We start from the raw sequence: 17,583 nt of genomic DNA on the forward strand, positions 1-17,583 counted from the left end.
CTGACAATAAGCTAAATCATAAAGGAAATTGTGTTTGTCTATCCAGCATATCCAGGTAAAATTAGGAATACAAAACAAATCGCATAACTCGAGAAAAAGTTCGATCAAAGTTACGAAAAAAAATAGTTACAATGACGATTATTTCCAATCAGGAACTTAATACCAAAATAATTTTATTGAAAATTTTATTTCGGTAGTACAATAAGAAAAAAAATTGTTAACTTTACTAAATGCGCGTTCAACTAGTTATCATTTTTTTTAATATTTAAGTATTTAAGTCAAATTGTGTTATGTTAGATTTAATATGTTGTACATAACATGAATACTTAAATATTTTAATTGAAAAACTGGTAATCAGTTAAATGCATTTAATTAAGTTAACAAATTTTTTTCTCTGAGAAGATATACCTGTATATTTTATAAAAACGCAACACAACGCAATCACGTCTGTTATTGAGAGTACTTTTTCTGCTAGTACGCCCAAAGTGAGCGTTTGATCGCGAAAAATCTTCAATTATATCATTGACGGTCGTGATATAAAATGCTATATCGTAAACAAAACGTATTATAAACAAACATTCAAAATCTGACCTGTACATGATTTTTTGGCATTACAAGTACCCGAAAAAAAGTGAGTTTAATATGTATCAGATGTAAAAATACATTATTAGATATTAAAAAATTTAAATAACATGTAATTTAATATAATTATATATAATTATATCCGAAATTTGGCACGATATAATCTCATCTTTATATAATCATATTTGACTTGACCTTAATTATTATATTATAATATATATCGACGGAATGTGGCAGCTCGTCAGGAGTATCTCTTGCCTTGAAACATGTGCTTGTGCATGTACATCCTGCGTGCGCACCACATGACTTTGGGGGAGGCCTAGGTCCGACTCGGACTGTTGCGCCATTGAAATGAAATGAATATATATATATATATATATATATACACTATATTGCGACGCTATTTCCTACGGTCTCGCTATCCGGAGGAGGGCAGTCGCGGATTTCCAAAACGTTAAGTTAGGTTGAGAGATTTCAAGGTAACGCGGGCGGATGCCCGCAGAGAATTGCCAGATAACCGAAGCCGTTTTCCCCAAACGCAATAATGGGCACCAGGCGCGAATATTCGCACCACCGTACGATACCTTAGCACAATCAACTTAACGCAATACCTCAGGGTGTAGTTCCTTTTTCTGGATATTTGGAGAGGTGGCGTGGGGCAATTAATCATACACAAGTAAATAAAATAAGGATAATATATTTGAAACTATCATAGATATTAGAAAAGATATAAGGAGAAATATGAAAACGAATACAAGAGCGGCGAACCGCCTCCCGCGCGAACACGAATCACAAAAGACTCAAAATACCGAATAACACGCAACGAGCCTACCACGCACTTATACCGAATAACACAACGAGCATACCACGCAATTATACTCACGCATACTCATTGCACGAATCTATCACACGACGCACACGCAACAACGCAACGATATACTCACGAATACTTAAATCGCAACCTAATTCAACTGCGGGCGATCTCGCCGTGCCGACCCACCAGCAGACGATCGTCCTCGTCTCGGATATCTCCAAACGCAAGATGATCCGAATCGCGGACGATTTCGCGGGTTGTCACGCGAATCCCGAGATTTCCCGCGAAACTCGGTGATTCCACGGCACCGCGCCAATCCCGACGACTCTACGGTCTTACCCAACGCAAGACGCAATATTTACATTCACACCAACGCGAAACGCAATCACTACAACATAAATTACCGCGTGACCGCTCGAATTCGCACCACGAATTGCGCAATCGCAACTCTAACATTTACTCCGAATACCATACAATGCTACATTTACCACAGAATACCGAATAACGCAATGTGACTGTCGGCCGCGACGGCGTTTCCCGGGGAAGGCGTACGTGATCTCTACTTACAGGAGGATTCGTTCTCGGCGGGGCCCCTTCGTGAGCTCCAATTCACACTTCTCGACAAAGGAGAGCGCAAGATACCAGTAGGCGCTTATTCACCAGACAACAAGTAATAGATAATCCAAGGTACCCTACAACGCGATATAGACCGGAGCCATCGCCTCGAACGAATCCTCACTTACGCGGGAACGCCAGAGTGGTGACCTTACAAGAATTGATGTCGTCCGCAGAATGTCCGGATCAGCAGCTCAAAGGTGTTCGCCTTGCTCAGTCCGGCACGATAGATGGCCATCACTTCTACCGGTGGCCCCTCGGGGTGGCGGCCAGAGAGTCGTGCACGTTCCCTGGGCCGTGACGTCGCACCCTGTTTCACTTCGTCAGGGCGTCCTTCAGGCTTTCTTGGTTTCCTCTGCGGCGGCCGAGCTCAGGGTCGTCTATCGTACGGTGGGTTCCGATATTGCTCTTGCGAGGAAGTCCGGGCGAGACCCGACCGATGGCCATGTTCCTCAGGCGTTTCCTTGAGTGCGTCCTCTGTCTCTTCCCTCGTGGCGACTCAAGGTCGTTACAATGTGGTTCGGTCACCAAACCGGCAATCCTCTTAAAATAATCTTAAATGTTCGTTACTAACTCCGCCGAAGCGGCGCAATTGCCCTCCCCCGCTCCGAGCGAGGAAGCACCTCTGAACTTCCTCTCGGCCGAGCCCATCCGGGTGGCGGACGCGACTTGTCACGTTACAATATTTATATTTGAAATTTAAATCGTGGTATGAAATTTATTTTCAATCAAAAGTACCAATAAAAACATAAAAAAATGTGCATGTAAATTAATTTAACAATAAAATAATTTATAACTTTAATTAAATAATACCATATTTTATAAAATAGAATACAAAATTTGATGTTGCTTGTGAAAAAAATTATTTAGTGCCGTATTTAATATTCATATTTACCTCCGCAACATCTTTCTTCTTCAACATAAATTCCAATTTTTTTTATCTTTCTTTCAAATTATTTTAATTTCTTTCGAATTTGACATTTCCTTATTGACGTTAATAATGTCAACGATATTTGAACGTTTATATGTATTTTTCTTTCTTCTAGATATTGATGTATGGTAATGTATTTTGCAATTATAACATTTTATAAGTAGCAAACGCTATTTCTATAAGATGTTTATATATATTATACATGTATAAACATACTTCCAAAATTATTTATTTCTTTAGTAATTATCTAGTAATTATAATCTTCTAAGAAAATTATAATATTTGTATTTGTATTTGTTGATGCTTTTGTATGTATTATATTATTTAGTAAATCTATAATATTCAAATAACTATTATAAAATAATAAAAATAATACTTAAGAAATTTTAGAATAATTAATATACAGGGTGTCCAAAAAAGTACCAAATTTTAGGAGCATGTAGTATTCGTCAAAACAAATTAAGAAGTCTTAATTTTTCCTGGGGTTTTCCCTGGGCCTTGTGCACGAGACAGTTCTGGCATTGCCACACGTATACTGTGCAATGTCGCGAAACATGCCGGGTTAAGTAGAATTATATACTGCAATTCGCGCAATTGTTTTAGCTGTTCCCAGATATCCAAATATCTGACGGTGGATGCATGATAGCGGTTCGAGATCCGTTGTTCCTTGGGAATGCACTCTTTCCACTGTCCCTCCGCCGGCGTTTCTTTAAAGTCAAAGCTGTGCAGCACATGCTTGAACAGTCAGTCGCATTTTATCTTGAAGTCCGGTACTTTCTGGGGTGCAGTCTTCGCGGAGTGCTACGTGCATTGGTATCATGGACACTTTATGGTTTGGTAACGGCGTGGATCTCAGTTTGACGTGACAGGCCTTGTTGAGTGACCAAGAGTGACCTACTATTTCAATTCGAAATTGTATTACTGGATTTTGAAGGATCAACCATCCGGTCAGGAATTCTAGCATTTGGAGCCACCGTAAAAATTAATTATCGGTGATAATAGTGAAATGGTATCTCTCTAGCCACGCATCCACTTTATGCGCCAGACGACGGCGACGGCCAGATACTCCAGTCCAGATAATTACGTTTGGACTTATTGAGCGTGCGGTTTGCGATCATCCGCTCTCCTTCCGGAATGTATTGTGTCAAGACGGCCATCAATCCCGTTGGGCATCTGTCTGTAGAATGAACTGCCGCCTGAAGTTGGGACACATCAGCATCGGTCAAGGTTTGCTTCGAAGTTGATTGAACGCAATTTATTCGGCGGTTTCCCAGATTCATTTGCGGCTTGTTGTTGTGTAAGTGCGATAAGTGGGGCGGCAATGATGGCGAATCTTTTAATAAATCATAGCAATACCAAGGTACCACTCCGCCCAGAAAGCTGTCATATTTACCATACATTTTGTGGAACGGGACAGTTGGTGATGGCACTGATCTTCTCAAGTCGATCCGGATGTTCTCCTTCGCAGTAAATAAGGTGTCCGAGATAGTTAATGCGATTGATACAGAAGCGGCACTTGTCGGGTTTGAGTCGGAGGCGCGCTTTTCGGAGACAGTGGAATATTTCTTATTGTAATACGCAGAGGTATTTGTCGAAGGTTTGGCTAACAATGATACCTAGGCAGACAAACACGTTGAGCTCCAGCTCTGGTCCGAGTACGGTATTCAACTGGAACGTGAATTGCATCAGGCTTTTACTGAGCATGATAAACGCTGTAATTTTTCTGCTTTTTGGAGATAAAGGCACTTGCCAATATCCGTTTTTCAGGTTCAGCATTGAAAGACACGAAGTTTCCAGCAACTTATCGAGTGTTGCGAAGATCCGTAACGAGAGATATGCGTCTATTTTTGTGACTTCATTGACTCGTCGGAAGTCGATAAAAAGTCGAGACTTTCCATTCTTCTTTTCGTCCTAACGATAACTATTTGCATTGACTTTATTCAATAATTACTGCTTTATTAAAAACATTATAGAAAAAAAATAGCTCAAGACTTTTCGACTCAATTTTTGATAAGGAATATCGCTGTGTAGTAAGTAGTAAGCGCGAATCAAGTGACACCCTGTATATTATTATGAGTAAAAGTTATGAACATGTTACATATATCTGTATGACACTGTTACAAAAAGCACAAAAATTAGAATTTGTAATAAATTATAATAAAATAAATGTATAATATATAATGTAATAAATATATAACATAATAATTATTACACAGCACTTGATCAACTGTGCTTATAACATCGCTCTTGTTCCTAATTCTGCACCCTACAATATTGAGACTATTACGCGTTACATTCGCTTATAGGCTATTGTCTATGTGTTTTTAAAAGAAACTAATTCTTTAATGGAATTTTATTGATTCATACAATCATTCGACACTAAAATAACTTAAAAAACGAAAATGCTATTAAATTAAGGGGTGCACTTCTGAGATATTAACAAAAAATATTATTTTTCATTGTTTTTGGAATATCTCGAAAATGACGCAAAATACGAAAAATGTACAAAAGAACTTTTTTGTAGGAAATAAAATTTTGCATCGAATGTACGTGTATATAAAAAAATTTTAGGCGATATTAGAAACCCAAGAAATAAGATTAAAACGGAATTAAAAAATAGCGAAAATTTGGAAAAAAAGATTCTTTTTACATTTTTGCATACAACTTTTGTTCTAGCAGTCTAGTGCTAGAAGTGATTTTTTTGTTCTGAGATAAAATAAAGTAGACATTCTAACGAAAAAATGTGGGGTCGAAAACATTTTTACGACCAATAGTGACTGAGATATCGTTTACGCAAGTTGGATGGTTTTAAACGGTTTTTCAGTGTTTTGCTTTTATTTCAATTTAATGTTATTTAAACTAGTTTTTTTACAATTATCAACGAAAACAAATATATTTCTTAAGATAAGTCTTTTTCAGGCATAAACAATTTTCAATAGATTGGTAACGAAAAATTCGATAAAATAAGCTTTCGTTTCTAAGATATTTAAAATTTTGTCATGATATTCGTTTTTCGAGGATTTTGCCTTGATATTTTTCTACATAGAATAAAAAGAATAGATTTTGTTGAAAAAAGGCAAAAATTATTTTTAAAAACTTGATTGCATTTCGTACATGCATTCAATTTTGCAAAATTGTAAATGTTAAAAATAATATTATTATTAATTGCTTCATTTTGCAAAATTGTAAATGTCAAAAATATTATTATTATTTGCTTCATTTCGTTATTCTATGTATACAAGTATGAAGGTACAGTCATCGAAAAGTGAATATTCTACGAGACATTACATTTTTTATAAAAACTATGACAAAATTTAAGATATCTCAGAACATTCTAACGAAAGAGAGCTTTATTACAGTGTTTCGAAAATGTCTCGACGAGATGTACAACTTTCATGTGAAGGAAAAAATCAAGTTCCATAAGAAATTAGTCCCTTATTTTTTGAAAATGACACAAGGCAATCCTGTGTCCCTCTTCAAAGCAAACAACTTTTGTTTAAAACATATTTCTCTGCAAATAAAGTTGTGAGGATAAAAATTTGTTACGCTTTATTTTGTCCATCTTATACGTACTGTTTATATATTTATATAATCAAGTGACAAATACATGGACAGCACATTTTTTTTTCAAATGTACAAAAAGGATCTAAATTATGTGATTTTGATTATTGATACTATAGAATGGGCCACTTCAACGCCCATTCCCGTGAGAACGCACCCAATATATTTATGTTCGTCTCTCCGATTTTAATTTTGAAATGATACATTTCTAATAATCAGTACCGTCATAACAGACGCTTCTGACATTTTACTTTGTCAGTACCGTCAGAACAGACGCATCTGTTTTTTATTATAATAAGTACCATCCAAATAAACGTTTGTAGCATTTTATTTTGCCAGTAGCGTCAGAATAGACGCATCTGATTTTTATTATAATCAGTACCGTCCGAATAAACGTTTGTGGCATTTTATTTTGCCAGTAGCGTCAGAACAGACGCTCTGACATTTAGTTTTGCAATACCGAAAAAATATTTTATTCATTGAGACATGTTTTATCTAAACAATATATTTTCTCAAAAATAATATCACTTTGCCTTATTTTTTCATATCGACGCTTTATATATTTTCTTTCCTTGAGCACCAATTTGTCGTATGTACAGCCAGATATACTGTCATATACGAACAGTTTGGTGCCATCACAAAATATACATCGCCAGTGTTCAATTCCCTCTGCAGAGCATTGATTTTTTACTCCAATTATATGTAAGCTATTGTCGCTTTTACTAGCGTCAATATAATTAGGCAATCCTTGATAGTGTACACTTTGCGTTTTAAAAGGAGTACTTTGCCTTACAATGCGTAAAAATTCATCTATTGATTCGTTCGTTAGTTTGTTGCCAGACAAGACATTCTGTCTCACAATGGAAATAGGTATAATAATTTTATCTAAATTTATTATTCGTTTTGCCTTATCCTCTTTGGTTATATCTCGCTTGTAGCTTGTACCAAATATGTATACAATCATCATTCTGCTCCATATCTTGAGCAATCATAGCAGTGGTAATTGCTGTTTTCATCGGTGAAATGTCACATTTTAACGTTTTGTTATTTTCATTAATAACATTGAATGTTGTAATGTCCTTCTACAGATACACTAGAATATCTCGCGGCTCAATGTCTGTAAACTTAAATATATAATTAATATATTTTATCTTGTTTAAAATATCCAAAACAGTGGGATGACTTGGTCCAAAAATATCTTTCATTTTACCAAAACATTCTCTGTAGACTCTAAGTGCATCAATCAATTTAAATTCAGAAAGAAGTACATTTGCAATACAGTATTGAGTATTCAAGGTTTCACGATGATTTTCTCCCAAAACTTTTTTCCTTTTATCTAAAACTTCATGAAAAGTCGTCAGGGCTTCATAATAATTTTTTTGTTTGTCGTGTATTACAGCAATGTTACGTAACGTCTCCAAAGTTCTCACATGATCAATACCTAAAACCTTTTTCTTCCTCTCGTAAACATCTTTATAAATTGTCAATGCCTTTTCAAGCTCACCCTGGTTAGCCAGTACCACCGCTATATTTTTTTGAATACACAAAACTGATGGGTCATCTGCACTTAATATTGTTTTCCTTTTTTCAAAAACTGTTCTATGGATATTTAACGCTTCTTCGTATTTTCTTTGTGCATCTAATACTAGTGCCATGTGAAACTGACTATCTAATGTATCTAAATGATTTGTCCCTAGTATTTCATCTTGCTTCTGGCAAACTTCTTGATAAATATTAAAAGCTTCTTTATTCCTTCCCTGTCTATGCAGCACTAAAGCAATTTTACTTCTTGTACTTAAAGTACTCTTATCATTCAAACCCAACATTTGTTTTTGTTTCTGGAAAATTTTTTTAAATGTATTTAAAGCTTCTTGGTAAGCCCCTTGTGCATATGATACATCACCTATGTATGTCTGAATATCTAAAGTGCCAGGATTATCTGATCCTAGTATTTCTTTTCTTTTTTCAAATACGCTTTCGAAAATACATAAAGCCGTACGATAATCGCCTCGATTATAAAACATTAAACCTAGATTAATCTGAGCGGATACACCATCTTGTGATACTTCTTTCAACTGTTCGACTTCTGAAAAGTTATTATGCACTGCAGAAACTACTAGAGTTTTGTTCTCTTCATTACGAGCATTCATTATTGATTTTACTGTATCAATATCCTTTATCTTGTTAAGATCATTAATAACTCGAGAATCATTATTTTTAATATTTTTAAAAGAGTCACGCAGTAATTGAAATAAGCGAGTAATACTTTCATCTACAGTAAAATCTGATGGTGTTTTACCATCAGAAACTGCATTATATACTGCACCATTAGATAATAGGAGTTTTACAACTTTTAAGCGACAAAACTTAGCAGCATAATGTAGAGGGGTAAATCCCTTTTTATCAACTGCATTAGGATCAGCTTTATTTTGTAATAGAATATTGACAATACTGTCATAGCCTTTCCACGCAGCATAATGTAATGATGTTCCATTAACATTTTTGGCGTTAACGACCGCCCCTGCTTTAATGTAATTCTCAACATCTGAAGAGCCATTACGTTTTACAGCCTCGAACAATTTCTTAGTTGATTCTAATAAATTGAAAACGTTTTTATCCTTAGATATTTGTAACGGTATTATATGAAACTTGCCAACAGCGTTATAAACTGCTCCATTTTTTAATAAAACTTCAATAACGTCTTTATAACCACAATTAGCAGCAATATGCATAGGAGTTAAGCCATCAGTATCTTTAGCATTAATGTCAGCGCCTTGTGTTATCAAATACTTCGCAACTTCCAAGTGACCTTTCAATGCTGCATAGTGTAGTAATGTCTTATTAGCTGCATCAAGTTCATTAATACTTAACCCCTTACTAAAGAAAAACTCTACAGTATCTTTACAACCTTCTACCGCTGCAATGTGTATAGGTTTTAAACCAAAGGCAGTTGTAGCATTAACATTAGAACCCTTATCTACTAGATATTTTATAATCTCTAAGTTATTTCTTTGTGAAGCAATATGCAATATCGTCCAATCATCGTTACCTTTAGCATTTATATCTATTTTTTTGTAGTCCTGCAGTAGTAACATTTTAACCACTTCTAAATGACCATGTGCCACTGCTAATTCTAGAGGAGTTCTATTCTCATTATTCTTAACATTAATATTTGCTTTATTATCAAGTAAAACTTTTACAACATTACCATGACCACTTGTTGTTGCCAGATGTAATGGTGTAACATGTTCGTCAGATATAAAATTAAAGTTAGCGCCACGTGCTATTAAAATCTCAACTACTTCCTCATAACCCTCTTGTGCTGCAAAACATAATGGTGTTAAATTACTATAAGTTGCATCAACATCAACTCCTTTTGTTATCAGAGCGTTCACTATATCCTTATGACCTCTACCAGCAGCCAAATGCAAAAATGCAGCATTTCCAAGATCGTTCACATTAACATAAGCTCTGTTTTTTAACAAAATTTCTACAATATCTGTATATCCAGAACGAACTGCTAGTAATAAAGCTAAGCCTTCTTCGTTAACTTCAACTTCATTTGATATAAGAACTTTAACGATTTCTTTTTGATTATATTTTATAGCAGAAACCAATGGTGTTATGTTGTCGCTCTTAACATTAACATCGGCTCCCTTTGTTACCAAAATCTCAACGATTTCTTTATGACCTGCTTTCACGGCAATATGTAACGGTGTATCATAGTCTTTAGCTGTTGCATTAACGTTAGCTTGATTTTTTATTAGAAAATCGACAATGTCTTTGTGGCCTTTCGCAGCAGCTATATGCAACGGTGTATTACCGTCATTAGTTATTGCATTAACCTTAGCTCCTTTTGTTATTAGAAGATCAACAATGTCTTTGTGGCCGTTACAAGCAGCTAGATGCAACGGTGTATTATCGTGAACAGTTATTGCATCAACCTTAGCTTTTTTACTTTCTATTAGAGACTTAACAATGTCTATGTGGCCGATAAAAGCAGCTAGATGCAACGGTGTACTACCGTCATCAGTTATTGCATCAACCTCAGTTTTTTTACTTTTTATTAGAAGATTAACAATGTTTATTTGGCCGTTCATAGCAGCTGTATGTAGTGGTGTTAAATTATTATTAGTTTTAGCATTAATTTCTGCTCCTCTTTCTATTAAAAGTTCAGAAATTTTCTTATGGCCACTTTTTGCTGCACAATATAATGGTGTAATGTTATCTTGATCTTTAGCACAAATATCAACTTTATCATGAATGTCAACATCATGGTCAAGTAGAGCAACAACTATTCCTAGATAACCCTTCTGGGCAGCAATATGCAATGGAGTCACACCTGTAGCAGTGGCAATACTAGCGATGGCATTATTTTTTAGTAGAGTCTTAACTATTTCCTCGTGCCCATATTTTGCTGCATAGTGTAAAGGTGTATTATTACGGGTTTTGTCAACAGCATTAACATTAGCTTTATGCTTCAATAGAATATTAACTATCTTTGCATGACCCTTATCTACTGCATAGTGTAATGATGTAAAACCACTTATGCCGCTAGCGTCAACATGAGCTCCTTTTTGGATTAAAGCACATACTACTTCCAAATGGCCATTAGATGCGGCTAAATGTAATGGTGTCCAATCTACATTTATAACGTTTACATCTGCATTATTTTGGAGCAAGAAATTAACTAACTCTAGATAACCTCTCTGTGCAGCTGCGTGCAACGGGGTTAAGTTACCTATCATTTCATTAAGCATTTTATAAGCATTTTCAGTTTTTTCCAATAAAATCTTAGTAACACCTATATGATTATTTATTATTGCATAGTGTAAAAGTGAAAGACCAATTTTATCTCGGGCAATAGTATGTGCTTTCTTATTATTTAATAAAACTACGACAGTTTTCTCGTGACCGTTTTGAGCAGCAACATGTAATGGCGTTTTGCCACTGTTATCTAAATCATTAATATATAAACCTTCCTTTATAAAAAATTCTACAATATTATTCCTTCCATGCTCAGCAGCAATATGTAATGGGCTTTGACCATTAATATCTTTCACATTAACGCTTAAACTTTGATCAAGAATAAGTTTTATAACTTTAGGACTGGATCCCTTAGCAGCAAAATGTAACGTGGTCCATGAATTAATACTTCTAGCATTAATGTCTGCACCTTTTTCGAGACAATCCTTGAAGTTGTTTGGCTTTCCTTCTTCCAAAGCAGCAAACATTCTTTCCTGATTAGTAATGGTATCTAAGTCTTGAGAGTATTTCTCTGTCAAATTGAAAGAATTATCGCTTATTAACTCACCAACTTTTTTTTTGCTTTTTATATCTTTCTCGTCAATTTGTTCTTTGCTTTTATTATTTTCTTCAATAAGTTTTTTAGCGTTCAAAACAACTGCTATTAAAGGATCAAATAGCAATACATTAACTAAGGCATTATCATGTGCTAAATGATTACGTAAACATTTTCCAATTAATAAAGGAGTGTTAGCATCTAAAAAGAGTACATTATTTTGCTTTATTAAGTTATGCTTTAAGCTATCTAAAATTGACATTATATCCAGAACAAGCATTTCTACTACTGCTTGCAATTTTTTATTACTTTTATAGAAAGGTAATTTTTTAATAAATTGATCATTCAATGCATTTTTGGTTAAAATATTTTCCAGTTCAGATAGTTTTAGTTCAAGTTGGTTACTATATTCATCTTTTGTTATATTGTAAGTCTTTCCTGGTATAGAAGTAAACGAAACTTTTTTATTCAACTTTTCCCAGAATTTCTTAATCCATTTTATGCCACTTATTTCAAATTCAAAAATATAAAAAGAAATTTCGTAAATTAATTTATCAAGATTGTTACGTTGAATTCTTGGCTCAATACTATGATAAATTTCTGTGAACAACTTAGGAATTTCTTTAAGGCTATTAGGCTTTGTTTTTATAGTCATATTCTCTGATATTCTATTAGCAAAACATTTAATTTCACTAATAGCGTTGTTTTCAATCTTAAATCTTTTACTGAAATTGATTTTCATTATTTTATATCCTGTGATATAATCAGTTTTGATATTTTTTGATTGAGGTTCTGCACAATGGATTATGTCATTAATTTCATTAAATAATTTCTTTTCATAATCCGTCTTGTCAGTTATATTATCGCTTAATTCTTTAATGAGTTTTCCAAGTTTCTCATATTCTATTATTTTAAAATTTTCAGGTATTATTTCATCCAATTCAGCATTATTAAATATTTCAGCAAATTTTTTTATCTCACTGCTTAAGCTTTTACTATCAGCAATTTTTTCTAGAAGCATTCTAAGCGTTTGAATTTTTCTACTATAAAGAATATCAGTAATTACAATATCGATTTTTTTAATATCATTTTGAACACCAGCAAGAAAAGTAACATCTGTATTTTTCTCAATTTCTATTCTTTTGGAGAGTGAATGAGCATGTGATAGTGAATCACGTAAACCTTTAATTATTTCTCTTGTATCTTTTGGTAACGATAATAGCAAGAGCTCACTTGTAGTATTAGATAACTTAGGGGATTCTAAAGTGTTTTTTAAATGCTCACCGATAACCTGTAAAACCCTTGTAATAATTAACTGTCCTTCCCTCTCTTTAGAATCAGCCGATAACGCCAACTTTATATAATTACTTATTTTCATTAAAGAATAAATATCCCTAATTTGTTGATAATCGGTATACAATTCTTTAAATTGAGGATCTCTACTAATAATCCTTGCAACAACATCCTCGCGTGTTAAGTTTGGAAGCTTATTAATGTTCACACTTTCTTTTTCATCTTTAAGTTTGTTTGCAAAGTTTTCTGAGTTCTTTTTTTTCATCTTTATGTTTTTCTTTTTTAAGATCTTCTTTTCATCTTTATGTTTTTCTTCTTTAAGTTTTTCTTCTTCATCTTTTGTTTTCAGTTTTTTTGCAAAGTTTTCTAAGTGATTTAATATTTTGCTATTATTCAATATAGCATTATAAAATAGATTAATTTCTTCTCGTTTTGTGTGAGAGAAAACAAAACTGACTAAACAAAATTCCATTTCTTCCCAAGGTAATCTATCATAGGTTGATTTCAACTGCCGCTTTAATATATGAATATTTTTTGCGATAAATTTTGCTACAAATAAAAATTTTTCATCTACTTTTTTCGAGTTTGAGTAATGTTTCTTTAGCCAGCTAATGCTTTGAAGTGTTAATTCAATCCGATCTCTGATGTTATTAAGACAACTCTTTACATTCTGATCTTCACATTCTGGTCGAGGAGTATTGGAAAAGAAACGGAGATTTATTAACTTATTTTGAACAAAAATTTCCATTTTGTCTGACAATGGTACATTTTTTAACTTTAATTCTTCATATGCTCTTGAAAGGATTTCATCCAATTCTGCTAAATGAACAGAAAAATAATTACCTGGCCATTTACTAATGAGTGTATCAAGAAGCTCAACATTGCGTGATCGTATAGCATAATAAAACGCATTATGACGTGTTTTATCTTCATCATGTGGTAATATAGTGTTTCGTCCAATAACAACAGACAGATTATTTAGAATTCTATTATCACTATCAAATAGATTATCTAAAATTTTTACTTTATTATGTTTACAGGCTAAGATAATTAAATTAGTACTTCTAACAGGGTTGCTGGCATTATCATAATAATTTCTTAAAGTTATTTGATCTTCTGGATTACTTATATTATTGCTTATATTTTTTAAGCTATCAATATTATCCTCTGATACTACCTTTTCCAGTACAGTTAGAACTTGTAGATAAAGTTTTTTTGCTAGTTTTTTCATAGTTTTTCTTCCAATAACAACAGACAGATTATTTAGAATTTTACCATCACTATCAAATAAATACTCTAAAATTTTTACTTTATCCTCTGATACTACCTTGTTGAGTACAATTAGAACTTGTAGATAAAACTTTTTTGCTCGTTTCTTCATAGTTTTTATATTCTGTTATAAATTCCTCTTCAGATTTAGAAGTAAGTGATGAAAATTTTGGCTGGTAAGAATCAGTTTGTTATTTTTTGTGTGCGTCCCTCTTTCTCTATATATGTGAACCTCTCTAACAATAAGATGAAATTATTTCAGCAGTAGAATGACAAAATTTATTTAATATGGCAAGAATAAAGAAATATTTTCTTTCTATATGTCTAAATAAGCTAAAAACAATAAAGGCTAATATAACAGGTTTTTAGATAATGGAAGCGAAATAGAAAAAGGCCAACCATAGGCACAATAATAGATTTGCCAGTAATGTTCTATAAACCTGCAATATATACTGAGAGATGTAAATTTGTTTTATATTTTTCGGAATAAAAAATGTAAATTATTTAAGTTTGTGTTTTTTTAAGCTAATGTTGTGACCGAATCACATTATAAATAATAATTACTGATTATAAATAATAAACACTCGTTATATGGTTGCCACTTGATTTCACCGTCAAGAAGGATTCCGCTGATTGATAATCTTTTCTTCTTTTGTTACGGGTACCGACGTCACGGCAACCGAGTGAGTACTCGCTCCACCAGGATCTAATCCCGAACGAGTATCGACTGTTCTCAGTAATAGGTAAGTATTTCCCACAGTAGTTATTTCCTCACAATAGAGAACTGTTAATAATTCACACTTTCAGATATTAACACGCAATAGCAGTGCGATGCGAAAGGAGAAGAAGTTTGGACGACTTGTACTCTTGTACACCGTATTCACTTAAAAAAAAGTATTGTGAGTTATCTCTTACTTGCTCGTACAGTCACCACACTCGCATGCGCACACTCAAATTTCGTATGACTCGATCACGTAATACTAATCGGAGGTGTTTCACAATGTCGCGTAATATCGTAATGTCAACGCAATATTGTAACGAACACCCGTAATTAATTCGATATAAGTCGGCAATGATGATTACACGTTGTGTAAAAAATCTCGCACCTCGGTACTAATTGTTTTTCCCGGCAAGTGACCTTTATTTGTTCACAATCACAATCTCTATTGTGTGTTCTTATAGTAACTCATACGTATCACGCGTCTACAGATTAAGTGTCAGAACGTTAAAAAAAAACGCCTTGCAATTTATCCGTTACGACGCGACGCGACGTTCTCCCGGCAATAGACCTATATTGAATTCAATTAAGTACAAAGTAAATTCACTTTCCAATTAACGTATCAAGACGGAATGGCGTCACTCGGGGCTGTTTCAGTGTTACGCGCTGTCGCAAGACACTGCATCTATCAATAAGACTTATTACGTCCGCTTGCTGTGACTGCTACCGGGCAAATAACTTTTATTATTTAATTGCTTATTCACAATTACTTTTACACCTTAGTAACTCACATACGTAATACGCGCGGTTGCGGATAAAGTGCCAGAATTATAGTTATACGATCGCCTCATGACTCGTCCGCACGCTATGACGTTGTATCAGCAAGTGATAAGAATTTCACGAGCACACATCAAAGCAAAGTCGACTAACATCCGTTATACGCTTGACACTTGATTCGACAGACTTTGAGAAGTAGAGAAGGACAAACATATGATCTGCAGTCTTCTTCTCTCTCGAACTATAGAAATGTATGATTTCGAATCTCGAGAATCTCAAGTTTTGAGTTGATAAAAGTTGACGAGTCACCGACGTTATTTATTTTTAATTTATTAATTCTTTTTCTACCAGAGTTTGATATATTTCCAAGTATAATGTTATAGAATTGAAATTTATAAATATAAAAGCTATAAATATAATTAAATAAATATTTATAAATATAAAAATTTAAATTTAAAAATGTAATGTATAAAAATCCACTCTTGGCCAATACGTTTAAAAAAATTCACATTAACCTGTAGAGGAAGCTTATTTTTAGGCTCTACGGGGGTCGCTTATTTTTTGTGGTATAACACTTCAACACATATATAGAAGTTTCAAATAAAAATCATAAAAATTAATGAAAAAACTTGCCCGCCCTGTAAAGATTAAACAAATTAATTTTAGCATAGTTAAATTTGCATAATAATAATTAAATATTAACTGTTGAGGAAAAATTATAGTTTACAGTTTTTTTTACTCATATTTAATTTATTTTAAAAAATATTCAAGTTAACACATATGTACATAAGTAAAGAAAATACAAATTTTATTTATTTTAAAATAGGTATAAAAATACATTGATATATAATTGATAAATTACACATTGATAAAGCAATATATTTACATTTACAAATGCAAATACAATATTGAATAGTAATATTAATTTCGATGATGCTGTACTCGGTAAAGAAAAACAATGATTAAAAATAAATAAGATTTCTTATAAATTAATACGTAGGGGAGACCGGGGCTAACTCGACATCGGGACAAACTTGACACTAGACTTTTTGCTAATTTAAATCTATCGTAGAAACTTGCCTTTCCTACTGTAAATGCGTCTTTATGTGCTAGTGTTATCAACGGGATTTGATGACATTCTGAGTTGTGGTGTAATTTTTAGCGCGACATAAGCGTTTTTGATGGTGAAAAGTAATTTTTCTGATCTCTCGAAAATTTCTATTCTTTCATCGAGCTTTACTCTTGCAAACCTATATGTAAATGATTTTCATGGGAAATTTGATGCTCTATATGAATCCGATAATCGTTTTTGGATATTTTCAAAATTTTCATGTTTTTGAAGTGACAAAAGTGAAAAACGACGTTCGCTGGAACGCTTCTTGGATCTCCCCGAACGGATGTGGGATCGCCGACAGGTAAGTATCAGGATCAGGTAAGTGTTACGTATAGGTAAGATTTCAACCGCACTCAAATAAATTTCAACTCTAAGTATTTCTATTTCAAATAGTAAAATATCCTCTATTTTATTCTATTTTCAGATAATACAAGTTTTCAGAAGTTATAAGAGATTTAACGCGTCTACCGCGGGATTGTTCAACGCAGAGTCTAAGTTTCGATCGTCACGAGAAGTTACTATGTCAGCCGCCGTATACTTTACGAGCGATACTTTACGAGCGATGAATTCCTCGATCGGTGGGTTTCGCTCCGGCTCCTGGTCTCCC

The 17,583-nt window shown here is 33.6% G+C and overlaps 1 protein-coding gene across 1 annotated transcript; it reads right to left on the minus strand.

The window, feature by feature from the left end:
* Positions 1 to 3,976: 3,976 nt before the first annotated feature.
* LOC112456848 (serine/threonine-protein phosphatase 6 regulatory ankyrin repeat subunit B-like) lies at positions 3,977 to 12,479 on the minus strand. Its single transcript, XM_025019610.1, has 4 exons — positions 11,102 to 12,479; positions 7,934 to 11,002; positions 4,521 to 4,853; positions 3,977 to 4,402 (listed from the first exon to the last, which is right to left on the minus strand). Exons 1-4 carry the CDS (start codon positions 12,458 to 12,460, stop codon positions 3,977 to 3,979), a joined length of 5,187 nt encoding a protein of 1,728 aa, XP_024875378.1. The 5' UTR covers positions 12,461 to 12,479.
* Between the last annotated feature and the right edge of the window lie 5,104 nt (positions 12,480 to 17,583).

The sequence above is a fragment of the Temnothorax curvispinosus genome, unplaced genomic scaffold (genome assembly GCF_003070985.1).
Source record: "Temnothorax curvispinosus isolate PA1 unplaced genomic scaffold, ASM307098v1 QBEX01007269.1, whole genome shotgun sequence".
Taxonomy (NCBI): Eukaryota; Metazoa; Arthropoda; class Insecta; order Hymenoptera; family Formicidae; genus Temnothorax; species Temnothorax curvispinosus.

Bases quoted from the DNA above. Each gene is read 5' to 3' on its own strand.
- LOC112456848 (XM_025019610.1), bottom strand. From the start codon at position 12,460: ATGACTATAAAAACAAAGCCTAATAGCCTTAAAGAAATTCCTAAGTTG. The intron at 4,854-7,933 runs GTGAGAACTTTG...AGTTATCGTTAG, and splicing joins AGGTTTTAGGTATTGATCAT to GACGAAAAGAAGAATGGAAA. The intron at 4,403-4,520 runs GTATTACAATAA...TTTACTGCGAAG, and splicing joins CCTTCGACAAATACCTCTGC to GAGAACATCCGGATCGACTT.